This window comes from Elephas maximus, chromosome 1 (assembly GCF_024166365.1).
Source record: "Elephas maximus indicus isolate mEleMax1 chromosome 1, mEleMax1 primary haplotype, whole genome shotgun sequence".
NCBI lineage: Eukaryota > Metazoa > Chordata > Mammalia > Proboscidea > Elephantidae > Elephas > Elephas maximus.
In genome coordinates, this window is record NC_064819.1 from 2,162,959 (window position 1) to 2,178,249 (window position 15,291).

Here is a 15,291-nt window from a genome sequence, read left to right on the forward strand (position 1 = left end):
ATGAGAGGAAGTATTTTTGTCTTTTTTGTTCAGTGCTATATTCCCAGATCCAGAATAAAGCCTGGCACACTGTAATATTGGGGGTACTCTGATTCCTATTAGTATTTTTTTTTTTCTGAAAATACTAATAGGACAGATGTGATTAGAGTCAGACAGAGAAATACACAAAGTTCTGCTGTGTAATTGCTTTGTAACATGTCTTAGGCTGGGTTCTCCAGAGAATCAAAACCCATGAAGTATATATGGATAGAGACATAGCTAGAGATAGAGCTATAGAGACATAGAGACACAGAGATATATATAGATATAGATATAGATATAGATATAGATATAGATATACACACATACATGTGTGTAGAGAGAGATTCATCTCAAGGAAATGGCTCACACAATTGTAGAGACTGGCAAGTCCCAAGTCCACGGGTCAGGCATCAGGCTAAAGGATTCTGCTGACTCACGTAGCTGCAGGGGCTGATGAACCCAAGATTGGCAGGTCAGATGGCAGGCTGCTGGCTCACAGGCTACGGAGGCTATGAATCCCCAGATTGGCAGGCCACTGGCTCAAGTCCCAAGAACTGGAGTTCAGATGATGATGAGCCAGACGCAGGATCCAGAGCAAGTGAGTGAGTTTTGCCAGAACATCCATATATATTGGACGCAGGGCACACCCCAGAGGAAACTTCCTTACAACAGATTGGCTGATCGTATCAGATCATGTCATGGAGGAGGACTACATCATTACATAACTGCCAAACCACTGAGAATCATGGCCCAGCCAAGCTGACACACAACTTTAACCATCACATAGTATGAAACTATTAATAACCTGCAATTGGCATAAAAGTAGAATTTTCATTAAAAAAGGGGGTCAAACCACAACAGTCATGAGGTTATAGTATGATTTCTATCACATTCTGAGTGAAATAAACAGGCTTAAAATGTTTTTCATCTCTAGATAAAACTTAGAATTAGTAAATATGTTTCCAAGAAATAGCACTGATATATCACATTTACCAATAAATTCTGTTAAAAGTTCATTAGAACAATAAGCTTACCAGTTGGGGTACCCAGGTGATGGCAGTACCACCTTGTTTGAAGTTTATCTGAGTCAAAACAGTTTTGCTAGCAAAATCGTAGATTCGAACAGAGCCTGTAGATAATTTTAAAAGAAATATTTACATAATATTTTTAAAAATAATCTTGGCTGGCTATACATTTTGAGTATTATGACAGGAAATTTCATAAGTAGCTAAATCAACTGATAATCCAATAAAAACTAAAAACCCATTGCCACCGAGTTGATTCCGACTCATAGCAACCCTACAGGACAGAGTAGAACTACCCCATAGGGTTTCCAAGGAACACCTGGTGGATTTGAACTTCTGACCTTTTGGTTAGCAGCCAAGCTCTCAACCACTGCGCCACCAAGGCTCTGATAATCCAATAGCCTTTCTTGAGTCAAAAATTTCCATGTACACCCTCAGTCAGGTAATTTATGACAATTAACAATAAAGAAGATGACCGATGATGATAGGTGGATCCATCTCACCTTGCACAGCCCACATAGATTTGCCAGAAGTCCAGAAGGAAGGAAGGGGGTGGAAAGAAAAGGAATAGTGCAAGTGTAGATAAAACCAAAATGAAGACAATTTTCATGACTAGCTTACTGATTGTATCCTTATTTTAACCTCCTACAATAAGCCTGGCTGCTGTACTTTGTGTCCTCCCTTCTACAACAGCTCGCCTCACTTGCATAAAAAGACTTCCCTTTGGAAAAAAAAAAAACTCAAGCGCTTTTAATCTAACACATATTTTTTTTAAATGCCTTGAAAACAAAAAAAAAAAAGGTCAGAGGGTTCCTACTTACAGTCCAAGGAAGTGGTGGCCATGAGGTAGGTGAGAGGAGAGACGGCCATGGCTTGGATGGGTCCAGAGTGGAAGGAAAAGAGGCATTCTGGGTCCTGGGTCTAATAATAAAGACAGACAGCCTACTAGAACTCAGAAGTTAATACGGACTTAAGGTCAAGTTTAAAGAAATGCAAATTAAATAAAATCACATGGCTGATTTTATTTCAATAAAAAGAAGAGAAAGCATCATAGGTTACAAAGAGCCCTGGCCTTTGAAATTAGGAGAAGCAGATGGAATCAGGGCTTTGCGCTTGATGACTGTGTAATTTTGCACAAGTCACTTCAAATTCCAGCTTCCACGCCTTCATCTCTAAAATGAGATGATGGCAACAGTCCTGCCTTCCAAACAGGATAGCTGTGAGGATCACATGAGGTGATGTAAATGAAAATGGCGTATGTTTATGAAAACCGGAAAGCTCTGTCTGATGCGAGGCACTGTCGTTGCCTGAGACAGGTCCTTTCTTAAAAAGTCAAACATCAAAGCTTAAAGAAAGAGAGAATTCTAAGGAGAACTGTATGTTGAGCAAATTTTTGATGGGAACAATGATCAAATATGAAGAAAATGAAGTACCTTTTAAAGAAGAATAACAAAGGTTTTTACTATGAAAGATAGCGAAAAATTGAAAAAATAGGCAACTTACGATATTTGAAAAACTAAGGTCAAGCTTCCATATGGCGCCACTGGCATCCTAAAAAAAGGAAATACCTAATAATATTTTACATTATCATTCTGCACTTTTATCACACCGAAAATTTTACCAAACTAAAAATTTTCATCTCATGATTTTAATTATAGCAAGGACAATGATACCAAAAGTTTACATATAAATATTGTAAAGTGTGACCAAACTTTAAAAAAGCAACTTCTATATATTTTGGAACACAACCATACAATAAACAATCTCATCATGCTTACAAACCCATCGTCGTTGAGTCCATTCCGACAGAGTGATCTCATAATCAGTTTAATATTATAAATATGCTCCTAATTGGGGTTCTTTGTTTAAAATACAGGTCGATTGTATACCAAAAATTCAGGAACTCTTTACTGAAATATTAATAGTAGCCTTAATGGTAAAAAGGATTATAACTGACAGTGGATTATACTAGTATTTTAATTTTATACCCAGGTAATGTCAACAAGCCAAGAGAGAAGAAGGTAACTTACCTGAGCCAACCAAAAGTTATTTCCAGGTTCATCCATTTTTATCAGAGAGAGGAGTTTGACATTCTTGCCGACCTGAAGCTCGTTCATCGGCTCGATCTCTACCAATCCAGAGTCATCAATAGCATCAGCAGTGTCTATTGTCTCAAAATCCCAAATCTTGAAAAATTAGTAGGAAAATACTTTAATCAGTAAGTGGCTTCTGAATATTATTTTCTAAGCCAGAAAAAAAAGACATTTTGCTCTGAACTGGGGGATAACAAATTACTATAGTTTCCTTTCTATTTACAGAGATTAGTGAGAAAGTACAGCCCTGCCTTAGACTTTTAAGTTACTCAAAGTCAACTTCATTTCAAGGTTTCTGTCAAATCTTTCTGCGAATAAAGTGGCCATAAGGAGTAAACAGTTCTGTTGCTCAGCAAGGCATTATAACGAGCCCTAATTAATATAGATTGGTACCAGTATCAGTACCAGCTGCTATCGAATCAATTCTAACTCACGGTGATACCCGCGGGCTCCTAAAAAGGGGAAACAGACCTGCTTGCTTAAAGATTCAAGGACTATCTACATTATAAGCAGATATCTCCTTTAGAAAATGCTTCTCTTCCTTAATACCAATTTAGACTCCACCACCTCAGACGAAAGGTCCCTGGGTAGCACAAATGGTTCGCACTTGACTACCGACCTGAAGGTTGGTGGTTTTGACCCACCCAGCAGTGCCACAGAAGAAAGGCCTGGCAAACTGCTTTCACAAAGATTACAGCCAAGAAAATCCTATGGATCAGTTCAACTCTGTAACACATAGGATCGCCATGAGTCAGAATCAACTCAAAGGCAGTGGGTTTGGTTTTGCCTTTTTTTTTTTTTTAATCTCAGATAAGGATTGACTTTCCTTGGGAGAGGAGACTAGAATACTATAGGAAGAATGAGGAGTACAGTCTTACCTCACTGTGACACAGAGGCTCAGAAAGACCCTCTCTGTGAAGCGCGAAGACCCACCCTGGATAATCGTAATGACTCAGCTTGCCATGTTATTCTACCCACTGTCGTCGAGTCAATTCCAACTCATAGCAACCCTATAGGACAGAGTAGAACTGCCCCATAGAGGTTCCAAGGAGCGTCTGGTGGATTTGAACCGCCGGCCTTTTGGTTAGCAGCCGTAGCACTTAACCACTATGCCGCCAAGGTTTCCCCATGTTATTCTAGACTGAACAATTCAGACTTTGGGAAAGAAAATTCCAGGGGTTGAAGCCTGTCCATAGATTAGCTTGGCTGCGGAGAGGGCCAGATCCCAATGTCAGACTAACCCTTGGGAGTTGGGATGGGTTTTTTCTGAAGGGGGTAAGAGGTAGAGATTGAAGAGATGAGGGCAGACTTTGAAAAATTGAAAGCAAGCTTAGTGGTGTCCATGAAGGGATTCCCTGTGAAATAGTTAACTTTTTTTTCTCTTGAATTTTCTACCACTCGGTATTTTGACATTTTTAAGCGACATATATTTTGGAAGGTAGTGAATATATTGTATGACAGAATAAAGACCATAAAAGGTCTTATCAGAACAATGAGTGAATGTAACAAGCTGAACTTTAATACTGTAAATGTAAAGATCTACACTTAGGCTCAAAAAGCCAATGGTCATAGGACAGACTGTGGGAGATAAGACTTAGAGAAAATACACTGGACTGAGCAAGCTCATAGTAAGCCCAATAGGGTATCAACAGAGTGACCAGACTATTAAAAAATGCAATCTTACTTCTAATAATGCTTCTTAAAGAATGTCAAGCGAACACTACTGCTTTCTTATGAAAGATCCGAGTAGGGATGTGTACAATGGGACCACAGGGCAGATCACAACATCATAGGTTTGCCAGCAGCAGCACGGTACACACACAAGGAAGGTGCCATAAAGGTTGGCGGGGGCAGGAGAAAAGACAAGCCAGAACAGCAACCAAGGGCCCGTGGATGCTGGAGCGACATTCCAGCTTAGCCCGGTGTCCACTGGTGAGTTCACCAGTATAGGCAGTAACAAGAAGTTAGCATGCACAGGCAGTCCTGTCAGCTCCCCGCTGGATGTGAAGAGCAAGGAGAGGTTAGTATCCATAGGCAGTCCTGTCAGCTCCCCTCTGAGTGTGAAGAGCAAGGAGAGGTTAGCATCCAGAAGCAGTCCTGTCAGCTCCCCTCTGGGTGTGAAGAGCAAGGAGAGGTTAGCATCCAGAGGCAGCCCTGTCAGCTCCCCTCTGGGTGTGAAGAGCAAGGAGAGGTTAGCATCCAGAGGCAGTCCTGTCAGCTCCCCCCTGGGTGTGAAGAACAAGGAGAGGTTAGCATCCAGAGGCAGTCCTGTCAGCTCCCCTCTGAGTGTGAAGAGCAAGGAGAGCTTAGTATCCATAGGCAGTCCTGTCAGTTCCCCTCTGAGTGTGAAGAGCAAGGAGAGGTTAGCATCCAGAGGCAGCCCTGTCAGCTCCCCTCTGAGTGTGAAGAGCAAGGAGAGGTTAGCATCCAGAGGCAGCCCTGTCAGCTCCCCTCTGGGTGTGAAGAGCAAGGAGAGGTTAGCATCCAGAGGCAGCCCTGTCAGCTCCCCTCTGGGTGTGAAAAGCAAGGAGAGGTTAGCATCCAGAGGCAGCCCTGTCAGCTCCCCTCTGGGTGTGAAGAGCAAGGAGAGGTTAGCATCCAGAGGCAGTCCTGTCAGCTCCCCCCTGGGTGTGAAGAGCAAGGAGAGCTTAGTATCCATAGGCAGTCCTGTCAGCTCCCCTCTGAGTGTGAAGAGCAAGGAGAGATTAGCATCCAGAAGCAGTCCTGTCAGCTCCCCTCTGAGTGTGAAGAGCAAGGAGAGCTTAGTATCCATAGGCAGTCCTGTCAGTTCCCCTCTGAGTGTGAAGAGCAAGGAGAGGTTAGTATCCATAGGCAGTCCTGTCAGCTCCCCCCTGGGTGTGAAGAGCAAGGAGAGTTTAGTATCCATAGGCAGTCCTGTCAGCTTCCCCCTGGGTGTGAAAAGCAAGGAGAGGTTAGTATCCATAGGCAGTCCTGTCAGTTCCCCTCTGAGTGTGAAGAGCAAGGAGAGGTTAGCATCCAGAAGCAGTCCTGTCAGCTCCCCTCTGGGTGTGAAGAGCAAGGAGAGGTTAGCATCCAGAGGCAGCCCTGTCAGCTCCCCTCTGGGTGTGAAGAGCAAGGAGAGGTTAGTATCCATAGGCAGTCCTGTCAGCTCCCCTCTGAGTGTGAAGAGCAAGGAGAGGTTAGGATCCAGAGGCAGCCCTGTCAGCTCCCCTCTGGGTGTGAAGAGCAAGGAGAGGTTAGCATCCAGAAGCAGTCCTGTCTGCTCCCCTCTGGGTGTGAAGAACAAGGAGAGGTTAGCATCCAGAGGCAGCCCTGTCAGCTCCCCTCTGGGTGTGAAGAGCAAGGAGAGGTTAGCATCCAGAGGCAGTCCTGTCAGCTCCCCCCTGGGTGTGAAGAGCAAGGAGAGCTTAGTATCCATAGGCAGTCCTGTCAGCTCCCCTCTGAGTGTGAAGAGCCAGGAGAGGTTAGCATCCAGAAGCAGTCCTGTCAGCTCCCCTCTGAGTGTGAAAAGCAAGGAGAGCTTAGTATCCATAGGCAGTCCTGTCAGTTCCCCTCTGAGTGTGAAGAGCAAGGAGAGCTTAGTATCCATAGGCAGTCCTGTCAGTTCCCCTCTGAGTGTGAAGAGCAAGGAGAGGTTAGTATCCATAGGCAGTCCTGTCAGCTCCCCGCTGGGTGTGAAGAGCAAGGAGAGCTTAGTATCCATAGGCAGTCCTGTCAGTTCCCCTCTGAGTGTGAAGAGCAAGGAGAGCTTAGTATCCATAGGCAGTCCTGTCAGTTCCCCTCTGAGTGTGAAGAGCAAGGAGAGCTTAGTATCCATAGGCAGTCCTGTCAGCTCCCCGCTGGGTGTGAAAAGCAAGGAGAGGTTAGCATCCAGAGGCAGCCCTGTCAGCTCCCCTCTGGGTGTGAAGAGCAAGGAGAGGTTAGCATCCAGAGGCCATCCTGTCAGCTCCCCTCTGGGTGTATTTCTAATTGATAACCTTAGTAAAAATAATCAACAAACGTTTGGCACTTTTTTTTTTTTTAATAACTTTTATTAAGCTTCAAGTGAACGTTTACAAATCCAATCAGTCTGTCACATATAAGTTTACATACATCTCACTCCCTACTCCCACTTACTCTCCCCCTCTTGAGTCAGCCCTTTCAGTCTCTCCTTTCATGACAATTTTGCCTGCTTCCCTCTCTCTCTATCCTCCCATCCCCCCTCCAGACAAGAGTTGCCAACACAATCTCAAGTGTCCACCTGATATAATTAGCTCACTCTTCATCAGCGTCTCTCTCCCACCTGCTGACCAGTCCCTTTCATTTCTGATGAGTTGTCTTCGGGGATGGTTCCTGTCCTGTGTCAACGGAAGGTCTGGGGACCATGGCCGCCGGGATTCCTCCAGTCTCAGTCAGACCATTAAGTTTGGTCTTTTTATGAGAATTTGGGGTCTGCATCCCACTGATCTCCTGCTCCCTCAGGGGTCCTCTGCTGTGCTCCCTGTCAGGGCAGTCATCGATTGTGGCCGGGCACCAACTAGTTCTTCTGGTCTCAGGATGATGTAGGTCTCTGGTTCATGTGGCCCTTTCTGTCTCTTGGGCTCTTAGTTGTCGTGTGGCCTTGGTGTTCTTCATTTTCCTTTGCTCCAGGTGGGTTGAGACCAATTGCTGCATCTTAGATGGCCGCTTGTTAGCATTTAAGACCCCAGACGCCACATTTCAAAGTGGGATGCAGAATGATTTCATAATAGAATTATTTTGCCAATTGACTTAGAAGTCCCCGCAAACCATGTTCCCCAGACCCCCGCCCCTGCTCCGCTGACCTTTGAAGCATTCATTTTATCCCGGAAACTTCTTTGCTTTTGGTCCAGTCCAAATGAGCTGACCTTCCATGTATTGAGTGTTGTCTTTCCCTTCACCTAAAGCAGTTCTTATCTACTGATTAATCAATAAAAAACCCTCTCCCACCCTCCCTCCCTCCCCACCTCGTAACCACAAAAGTATGTGTTCTTCTCAGGTTTACTATTTCTCAAGATCTTATAATAGTGGTCTTATACAATATTTGTCCTTTTGCCTCTGACTCATTTCGCTCAGCATAATGCCTTCCAGGTTCCTCCATGTTATGAAATGTTTCAGAGATTCGTCACTGATGTTTGGCACTTTTGTCCCTACAAAATGACCAATTCATACCAGGTACTTTAGAAAGACATGTGTGTCCACTGTTTTTATCATGCTAACATAGGTTTCCATTTCCTGAAGCCATTACTTCAACAACAGAACCAAAATAACCAGGCCGCCCCTCAGAAGCTTTTAGTACATTCACTTCACTAAGATTTAAATATTTACCGCAAGAGAAGCTTTATTTAAAGTGATTTGGTCCTGGGAGTAAATGACCATGGATCCCCTTCGTAAAGTGATCTTTTTTGTGAAGAAAAATAAATCTGATAAAGCCACTTGGGTGATCTGCAAGCTGTAGGTAGATGTGGGTGCTACTGTCCAAGAGTTAAGAAAGCTTACCCTAACACATCCATCGGACCCCACAGTGATCACTTCACCCTCATCCAGCATTATCTGGTTAATGGGGCCATGGTGGCAAGACTTCTTGGCAGCACGACAGAGCTCCACTTTGATGAGGCCTGCTTCCCAGAGCAACATATTACCCCACTCTGACCCTGAGAGCACCTGGCAGGCATGGGAAAAGAAAGGATACCCATGAAAACAGAAAATGCCTCCAATAGCAGGTAAGAAACATTTTTAAAATATCATTTTTCATGATTATGCAAGTAAAAGAATTAAACGTGGAAAAATAAAGAAATGTAGGTATGTAAACTCAGTACCCGGAAAATAACCACTAATCACATTTTGATATGTTTCCTTCTAGCATTGTCCATATGTTTACATATTTGTAATTAAGCTATCCGTTACTGGTCATTTTTCAACGATATCTGTAAGAGATTTCTTTGTACATCTCTTAAAGATGTAATCCAGGAGCAAAATTACTAGGTCAAAAATTAAGACATAGAGTTCTTGATAGGTAAGATACTACTTTTTAAGTGTGATAATATCAAATTTTATAAAATGTTTGATGAATTGTGAGGCTAAACTGAACAGATTATAGCGTAACAGTAACAGTGCCCAATTTCAAACAAAGATAATCAACTGGAACTAAAAAAAAAAAAAAAACCCGCTGCTGTCAAGTTGATTCCAACTCATATTGACCCTATAGGACAGAGCAGAACTGGCCCATAGGGTTTCCAAGGAGCTCCTGGTGGATTCGAACTGCTGACCTTTTGGTTAGCAGCCACAGCTCTTAACCACTACGCCACCGGGGTTTCCCATCTAGAACCACCTTGAATAAATCCATTTAATCCAGCATTTCTCAAAACACACTTACTAATAAACACTGGTTATTAAGGTGTTAACAGGTGTTATATAATAATTTTAATTGAGCATTGACTCCGTGCCAGGCACTGCTTGAGCACTTTACACATTTTAAATTATTGAATCCCGAACACCATATGAACTAGGTACAGTTATCAGAGGTACCATATACAGTTGTGCAGGCTGGGACTGTACTTTCCTGGAAGAGGCACCCTTACCTCATTCACACAAAGGAACCACCTGGGCCAATGGCAGCCCTGACTATTATCACCCTCATTTTGCAGCTAAGGTAATCGAAGCACAGACAATAAAGGAACTTGCCCAAAGTCACCCAGAGGAGTCAGGATTCACATCCAGGGGCTGTGGCTCTAGAGCCGCCATCCTGACGCCTAGCAGTAACTGCCACAGAAAGAAGGTCCTCGGGCAAACAAAGTCAAACAAGTGTTCTTTTCTCTAGGACCCCTTGGAACCTTTAATACAGAAGTGTTAATACAGAAGTGTTCGTTGGGAACCACCACGAAGAATTTCTAGGTATAAATGAATTTGTCCAGGGAAGTATTTTTTTCCACAGACCTTCTGGGCAGACCAATGTTCCATAGAATGCTCTTTGGGAAACTCTGATCTCATTCTCCACTGTCTGCTTTAAGCTTCTGTGTCCTCATTCCCCTCTTACCTAGGGTAGCCAAGGAGGAGCCCTGGTGGCACAGTGGTTAAGAGCTCGGCTGTTAACCAAAACGTCAGCAGGTCGAATCCACCAGCCGCTCCTTGGAAACCCTCTGGGGCGGTCCTACTCTGTCCTATAGGGTCACTGTGAGTTGGAATCGACTCAATGGCAATGGGTTTGGTTCTTTGGTTTACTCATACGCTCAGTCTCTTCTAACTCCTGGGCTTGCCTAGAAGAGAATGTACTTAAACGTCTTAGCACAATTGGAGTACACTCTATATTTAGACATAACATCCGTCCAGTGACTAAAGCCACCAAAGGTCACCAAAGCCTATAAAGCATTCCCTTCTGAAATGTCGCTTGTGTCTGGCCTCCCTTTTCCATTTGTCCTGAGACAGTCTAGACTCTCATCCTCTCTTCTTAGATGACTTTTCCTTCTTAGCTCATCTTCCGTACCCCAGGCTTCCCTTCCTCTAATCTCCCTGGCATTCTGTGGCCAGATTTATCTATTACTGCTTTCATTTCTAACTCCACTCTTCAAAGGTACAACAGTTAGGACTGGCTGTCCGATTCCTTATACAACAGGACCCCACCGTATTGCTCGCCCTAATTTCTCACACTTTCCCAGCATAAATGTTTTGTTCCAATCTGCCCTCTAAATATGTAATATTTATTGCCAACTCTGAACATTTCCTTTCATGGCTCTCCCACTTACAATGGCTTCTTTCTCCCCAACATCTACACAAACTCCATTGAATCTCTTAAAGATATATCTTATGTTTTTCATGAGGGTTGCATTCATTTCCATTTTAGCTGAGTGCTTCTAGTATTCAGAATTTGAAGTTGGAACAATTTGCCATTATTTTATAGTCTGGATATGCAGTTTAGCTAGCATCCAAAGATTTTTGTTTCCTCCTATAACCATGCTTTGGAATTGAGAATATTCCACCAGGCAGATAAGCAGGCCAATTGGTTCCTTAAAGGTAGAGTAATATTTGTGTGCTCGTATTTACTTATAAATGAGAAGATCATAAATAATACTGTAGAACTCATTCTAATAGGAAACTAAATACAATACTAATGAAAAACTGATCCTAATTAACTATCATCTCAGACAATATGCCTATAAATTTTGTAAGAGGAAGAGAGAAAGTAAATGAACAATATTAAACAATAAACTAACAGACTAAAGTTGCAGTGTTGCAGATGCCTCTGTAAAGTGGCACCCGTAAAACCTTTCTGAAGAATAATTTCTGACAGTAAAAACAAAAGCCGCAAGACTGTATATAACCTTTGGCCCACTAAGTCCTCTCAAAATATCATGGCAAAGAAAATAAGAAGATAAGCAATATAAACATGTGTGATAACATGACGTAAGTAAAAGTGACAGCTATGTCATTATGTTGATATACGAAAATGTCTGCACATTTTATGTGTGTGTGATATTTACTTTAAAAAAAACAGAAAATTATACGCACATATGGATTGTGAAAATTTCAGGGAAACATATCAATTAAAATTGATAATCTAAGAGGCAGAATTAAAGGTTCATTGTATTCATAATTACAATATCTGCTATTACTAACAGACAACATTGGAAGAGCTTTTTAGAATGTATACTGGATGGAGACATATACTGGATGGAGATACATGTAGGTAGGCATGCGTGTATAAATCCGTTGACGGGAGATACATGTACGTAGGCATGCGTGTATAAACCCGTCGGCAGAGTCACCTTGTTGCGGTCGCGCAGCAGCTGTACTCACCTGCCCGTCAGGGAGCTCCACGTAGCCTTCTACATCAGTGGTGGCTGTTTTGCCAAATCGCCCCAGATATCCCTGCAGCTTAAGGCCCGTGAACGTTACAGCCATCTCCCAGAATCTGCAAACCAAGAAACAGACTGACTCTGCCTTAAAGAACTGTTCTTTACTTTTATTTTAACTTGAGCCAAGTATTTACATATTTCATAGTCATTTATATATTATTTCATTCACTCATTCACCCAGTTAATATTTACTAAGTATCTAAACCCAAAACCAGTTGCCGTCGAGTCGATTCCAACTCGTAACGACCCTTTAGGACAGGGTAGAACTGCCCCATAAGGTTTCCAAGGCTGTAATCTTTACAGAAGAGGCTGCCACATCTTTCTCCCCCAGAGCAGTTGGTAGGTTCAAACTGCCCACCTTTCATTTAGCAGTCGAGTGCTTAACCACTGCACCACCAGGGCTCCTCACCACCTGTTAGGCAATATGAATTAGGCAGTGAACAAAACAGACAAAAAAATCCTGCCTTGGTGGGTCTTATATTTTAGAACTCTGCTGTCAAATGCAGTAGCCATTAGGGGGTGTGGCTTTTTAAGTTCAGATTTAAAGTAATTAACATTAAATAAATTTTAAAATTCAGGTTTTCAGTCAGACTGGCCAATTTCAAGTGCTGGCTAGCCATATGTGGCTAGTGGCTACCACACTGGAGAGCACAAAACATTTCCATTCTGGCAGAAAGTTCTATCTGGCGACTTTGTTTGAGAGGATGTAAAATTTTCCTCCAAAATTCTTACTACCCCCGTGATTTGGGTGATTTTCTTGATCACACCGTGTCTTCATTTCCTCATGTATAAAATGGGAATATTATAAGATTGTTGAAAAATCCTTAGAACAGTGCCTAACACATAAAAACAATCAATAAATGTTAAATTAAGAAAAAAAAAACAGCTGCCATAGAGTCGATTCCGACTAATAGTGACCCTACGGGACAGAGTACAGCTGCCCCATAGGGTTTCCAAGGAGTAGCTGGTGGATTTGAACTGTAGACCTTTTGGTTAGCAGCCATAGCTCTTAACCACTGCGCCACTAGGGCTCCAAATGTTAGATGTTGCTAGCATTTTCTTATTAGTATTCTGAACAAATAAACAGTCCAAGCGATGAAGACCTTGTCAGAAAAAGAATGTGTCCTATCCAACTGGACCTAAAATAAATAATAGGAGAACGGATGGTATTAACAAGCCAATTATATGGAGCCAAAAGCCTGAATGGTCAACACCCTTCTCTTAGGCTACTTTAGGCCCCCTAATCATATGCTTCCGTACATTCTGCTTTTCTTTTATAACACTTCACACATGAAATTAGTTGTTCAATGTCTATCTTTTCCCCAAAGATACAGTACATAGAAAATATGCACTTTACTAAACGGTGGGAAAGTAAGGAATTGGAATTTTTTAGCCTACACCTAGCAAGAATTCCCCCAAGATTAGACTTAAACATATGCTCAATTATGCTGTGTTTTTAGCGAACAAACAAGCATAAAACCAGGTTTAAATGGGAATAAGAGGAACTTACGATAAAAAAAAGGTCTTTCTCATACAGACATACTGGGAAGCAAGTTATGAGCAGCTCTGGAGTGGTGGGCTGTTATGCATGAGACAGGATGAAACAAAGATGGACAAGGACAAAATCATTCTGTCATGGGCTGAATTGTGTCCCCAAAAGGTATCCGTCAACTTGGCTAGGTCATGGTTCGAAAGTATTGTACGATTGCCTACCATTTTGTCATCTGATGAGATTTCCCTCTGTGTTGTAAATCCTATCACTATAATGTAATAAGATGGATTAGTGGCAGTTATATTGATGAGATCTACAAGATTAGACAGCGTCTTAAGCCAATCTCTTTTGAGACCTCATACCACCCAGAAAGCAGCGCTGGGAGCAGAGTGTGTCCTTTGGACCTGAGGTTCCTGTGTGAGATGCTCCCAGACCAAGGGAAGATTGAGGACAAGGGCCTTCCTCCAGAGCTGACAGAGAGAGAAAGGCCTCCCCTGGAGCCAGTGCCCTGAATTTAGACTTCTAGCCTACTAGATTGAGAGAGAATAACTTCTTTGTTAAAGCCATCTGCTTGTGGTTATAGCAGCACTAGAAGATTAGGACATATTCCATCCTAGAAATAGACCAGGATATGATACAGTGAAAAGAGTATGGAATTTAGAATTCAAAGACCTGAGCTCAAGACCAGGCTCTGCCACCATTTAGTAACTGAGGGTCCTTTGTCAGGAATGATACTGTTATGACCCTTGTTTCACAGATGATGACTTTGAGTCAGAGACGTCAAAATGATTGATCCACTGTACAATATTGCTCTGAACAACAAAATTAACAACAGTTGTGAAAGCTCCACATGAATTTGGAAACACCATGCCAATGTCATTTGCTAAGCAATGGTACAAACTCTTTTAGGAGGTGAAACCTACAAGAAAGCAGTAGGCTAAATTAAAAAGTCTCTGTTTTACTTATACTGTTTTCAGTGATAAAATCCCACAAATCTAACTTGGAAAGCTACACTACTAGTTACTTTGAAAACTAATATATTTAGAAATTATCCTAAAGTTAACAGCAAGGGCAATAAAAATCTCCAGCTCTTAGATCCTCTCAAAAAATACTCTGACGATTACTACTGGCACCTGTATTGGTCACCGGACCTACTTGATGTGGCCTGATCCCGAAGTAGTAAGCTGTTCATCATCTTCAGGGTTGAAAGTAACCTTGAAAACTTCCTGGGAAAAAGCTTTTGTCCTCAGTATGGGCTGCTCCTCTTTCCAATACCAGATGGTGAATGTATAATCAGGGCTGCACCCAACAGACGCCAGCAAGGTGCCATTATAGTTAAAGTCCACATAGGCATACCCCAAGTCAGTCCCATCTGGAAGGATGAATGGGAGTCTGATGAATAGGTGAAACATTTATTTCTTTTCAAAAGAATATTGACAAAAAACACAGAGATAGACAGATAGATGATAGATAGATAGACAGACAGACAGACAGATAGACAGAGATAGGTAGATAGATAGACAGGTAGATAGATGATAGACAAACAGATAGATCAATCTTATATATCTCCTACTGGCTGTGTTTCTCTGCAGAACCCTAGCTGATACAATAATGTTATACCTTCAGACTTTTGTTAATCTTGAACATGGAATATTTTAAAGATTCTCCTGCACTCACCTCGAAGGATTCTGTATGGCCTCAGAGAAGGATATTCATAGATGATAATATTTGGAGAAGATCCTTTTTCAGCTACCGCAAAGTGAGTTTTATTGGGGTGAACCTATAAAAAACAAAATCTCACTCAACTATTAAAAGATTTAGTAGTCCTA

At 42.2% G+C, this 15,291-nt stretch overlaps 1 protein-coding gene across 2 annotated transcripts in view; it reads right to left on the reverse strand.

The window, feature by feature from the left end:
• Window positions 1–15,291, reverse strand: part of CFAP44 (cilia and flagella associated protein 44) — a 261,809-nt gene that overhangs the window by 96,682 nt on the left and 149,836 nt on the right. For both annotated transcript variants that reach the window (XM_049876494.1, XM_049876485.1), the window contains 8 exons: window positions 15,140–15,242; window positions 14,618–14,834; window positions 11,912–12,026; window positions 8,618–8,782; window positions 3,077–3,232; window positions 2,550–2,597; window positions 1,868–1,967; window positions 1,056–1,150 (listed from right to left, as the gene is read on the reverse strand). In XM_049876494.1, coding sequence (XP_049732451.1) covers window positions 1,056–1,150; window positions 1,868–1,967; window positions 2,550–2,597; window positions 3,077–3,232; window positions 8,618–8,782; window positions 11,912–12,026; window positions 14,618–14,834; window positions 15,140–15,242 — 999 coding nt within the window. The remainder of the gene's footprint in view (window positions 1–1,055; window positions 1,151–1,867; window positions 1,968–2,549; window positions 2,598–3,076; window positions 3,233–8,617; window positions 8,783–11,911; window positions 12,027–14,617; window positions 14,835–15,139; window positions 15,243–15,291) is intronic.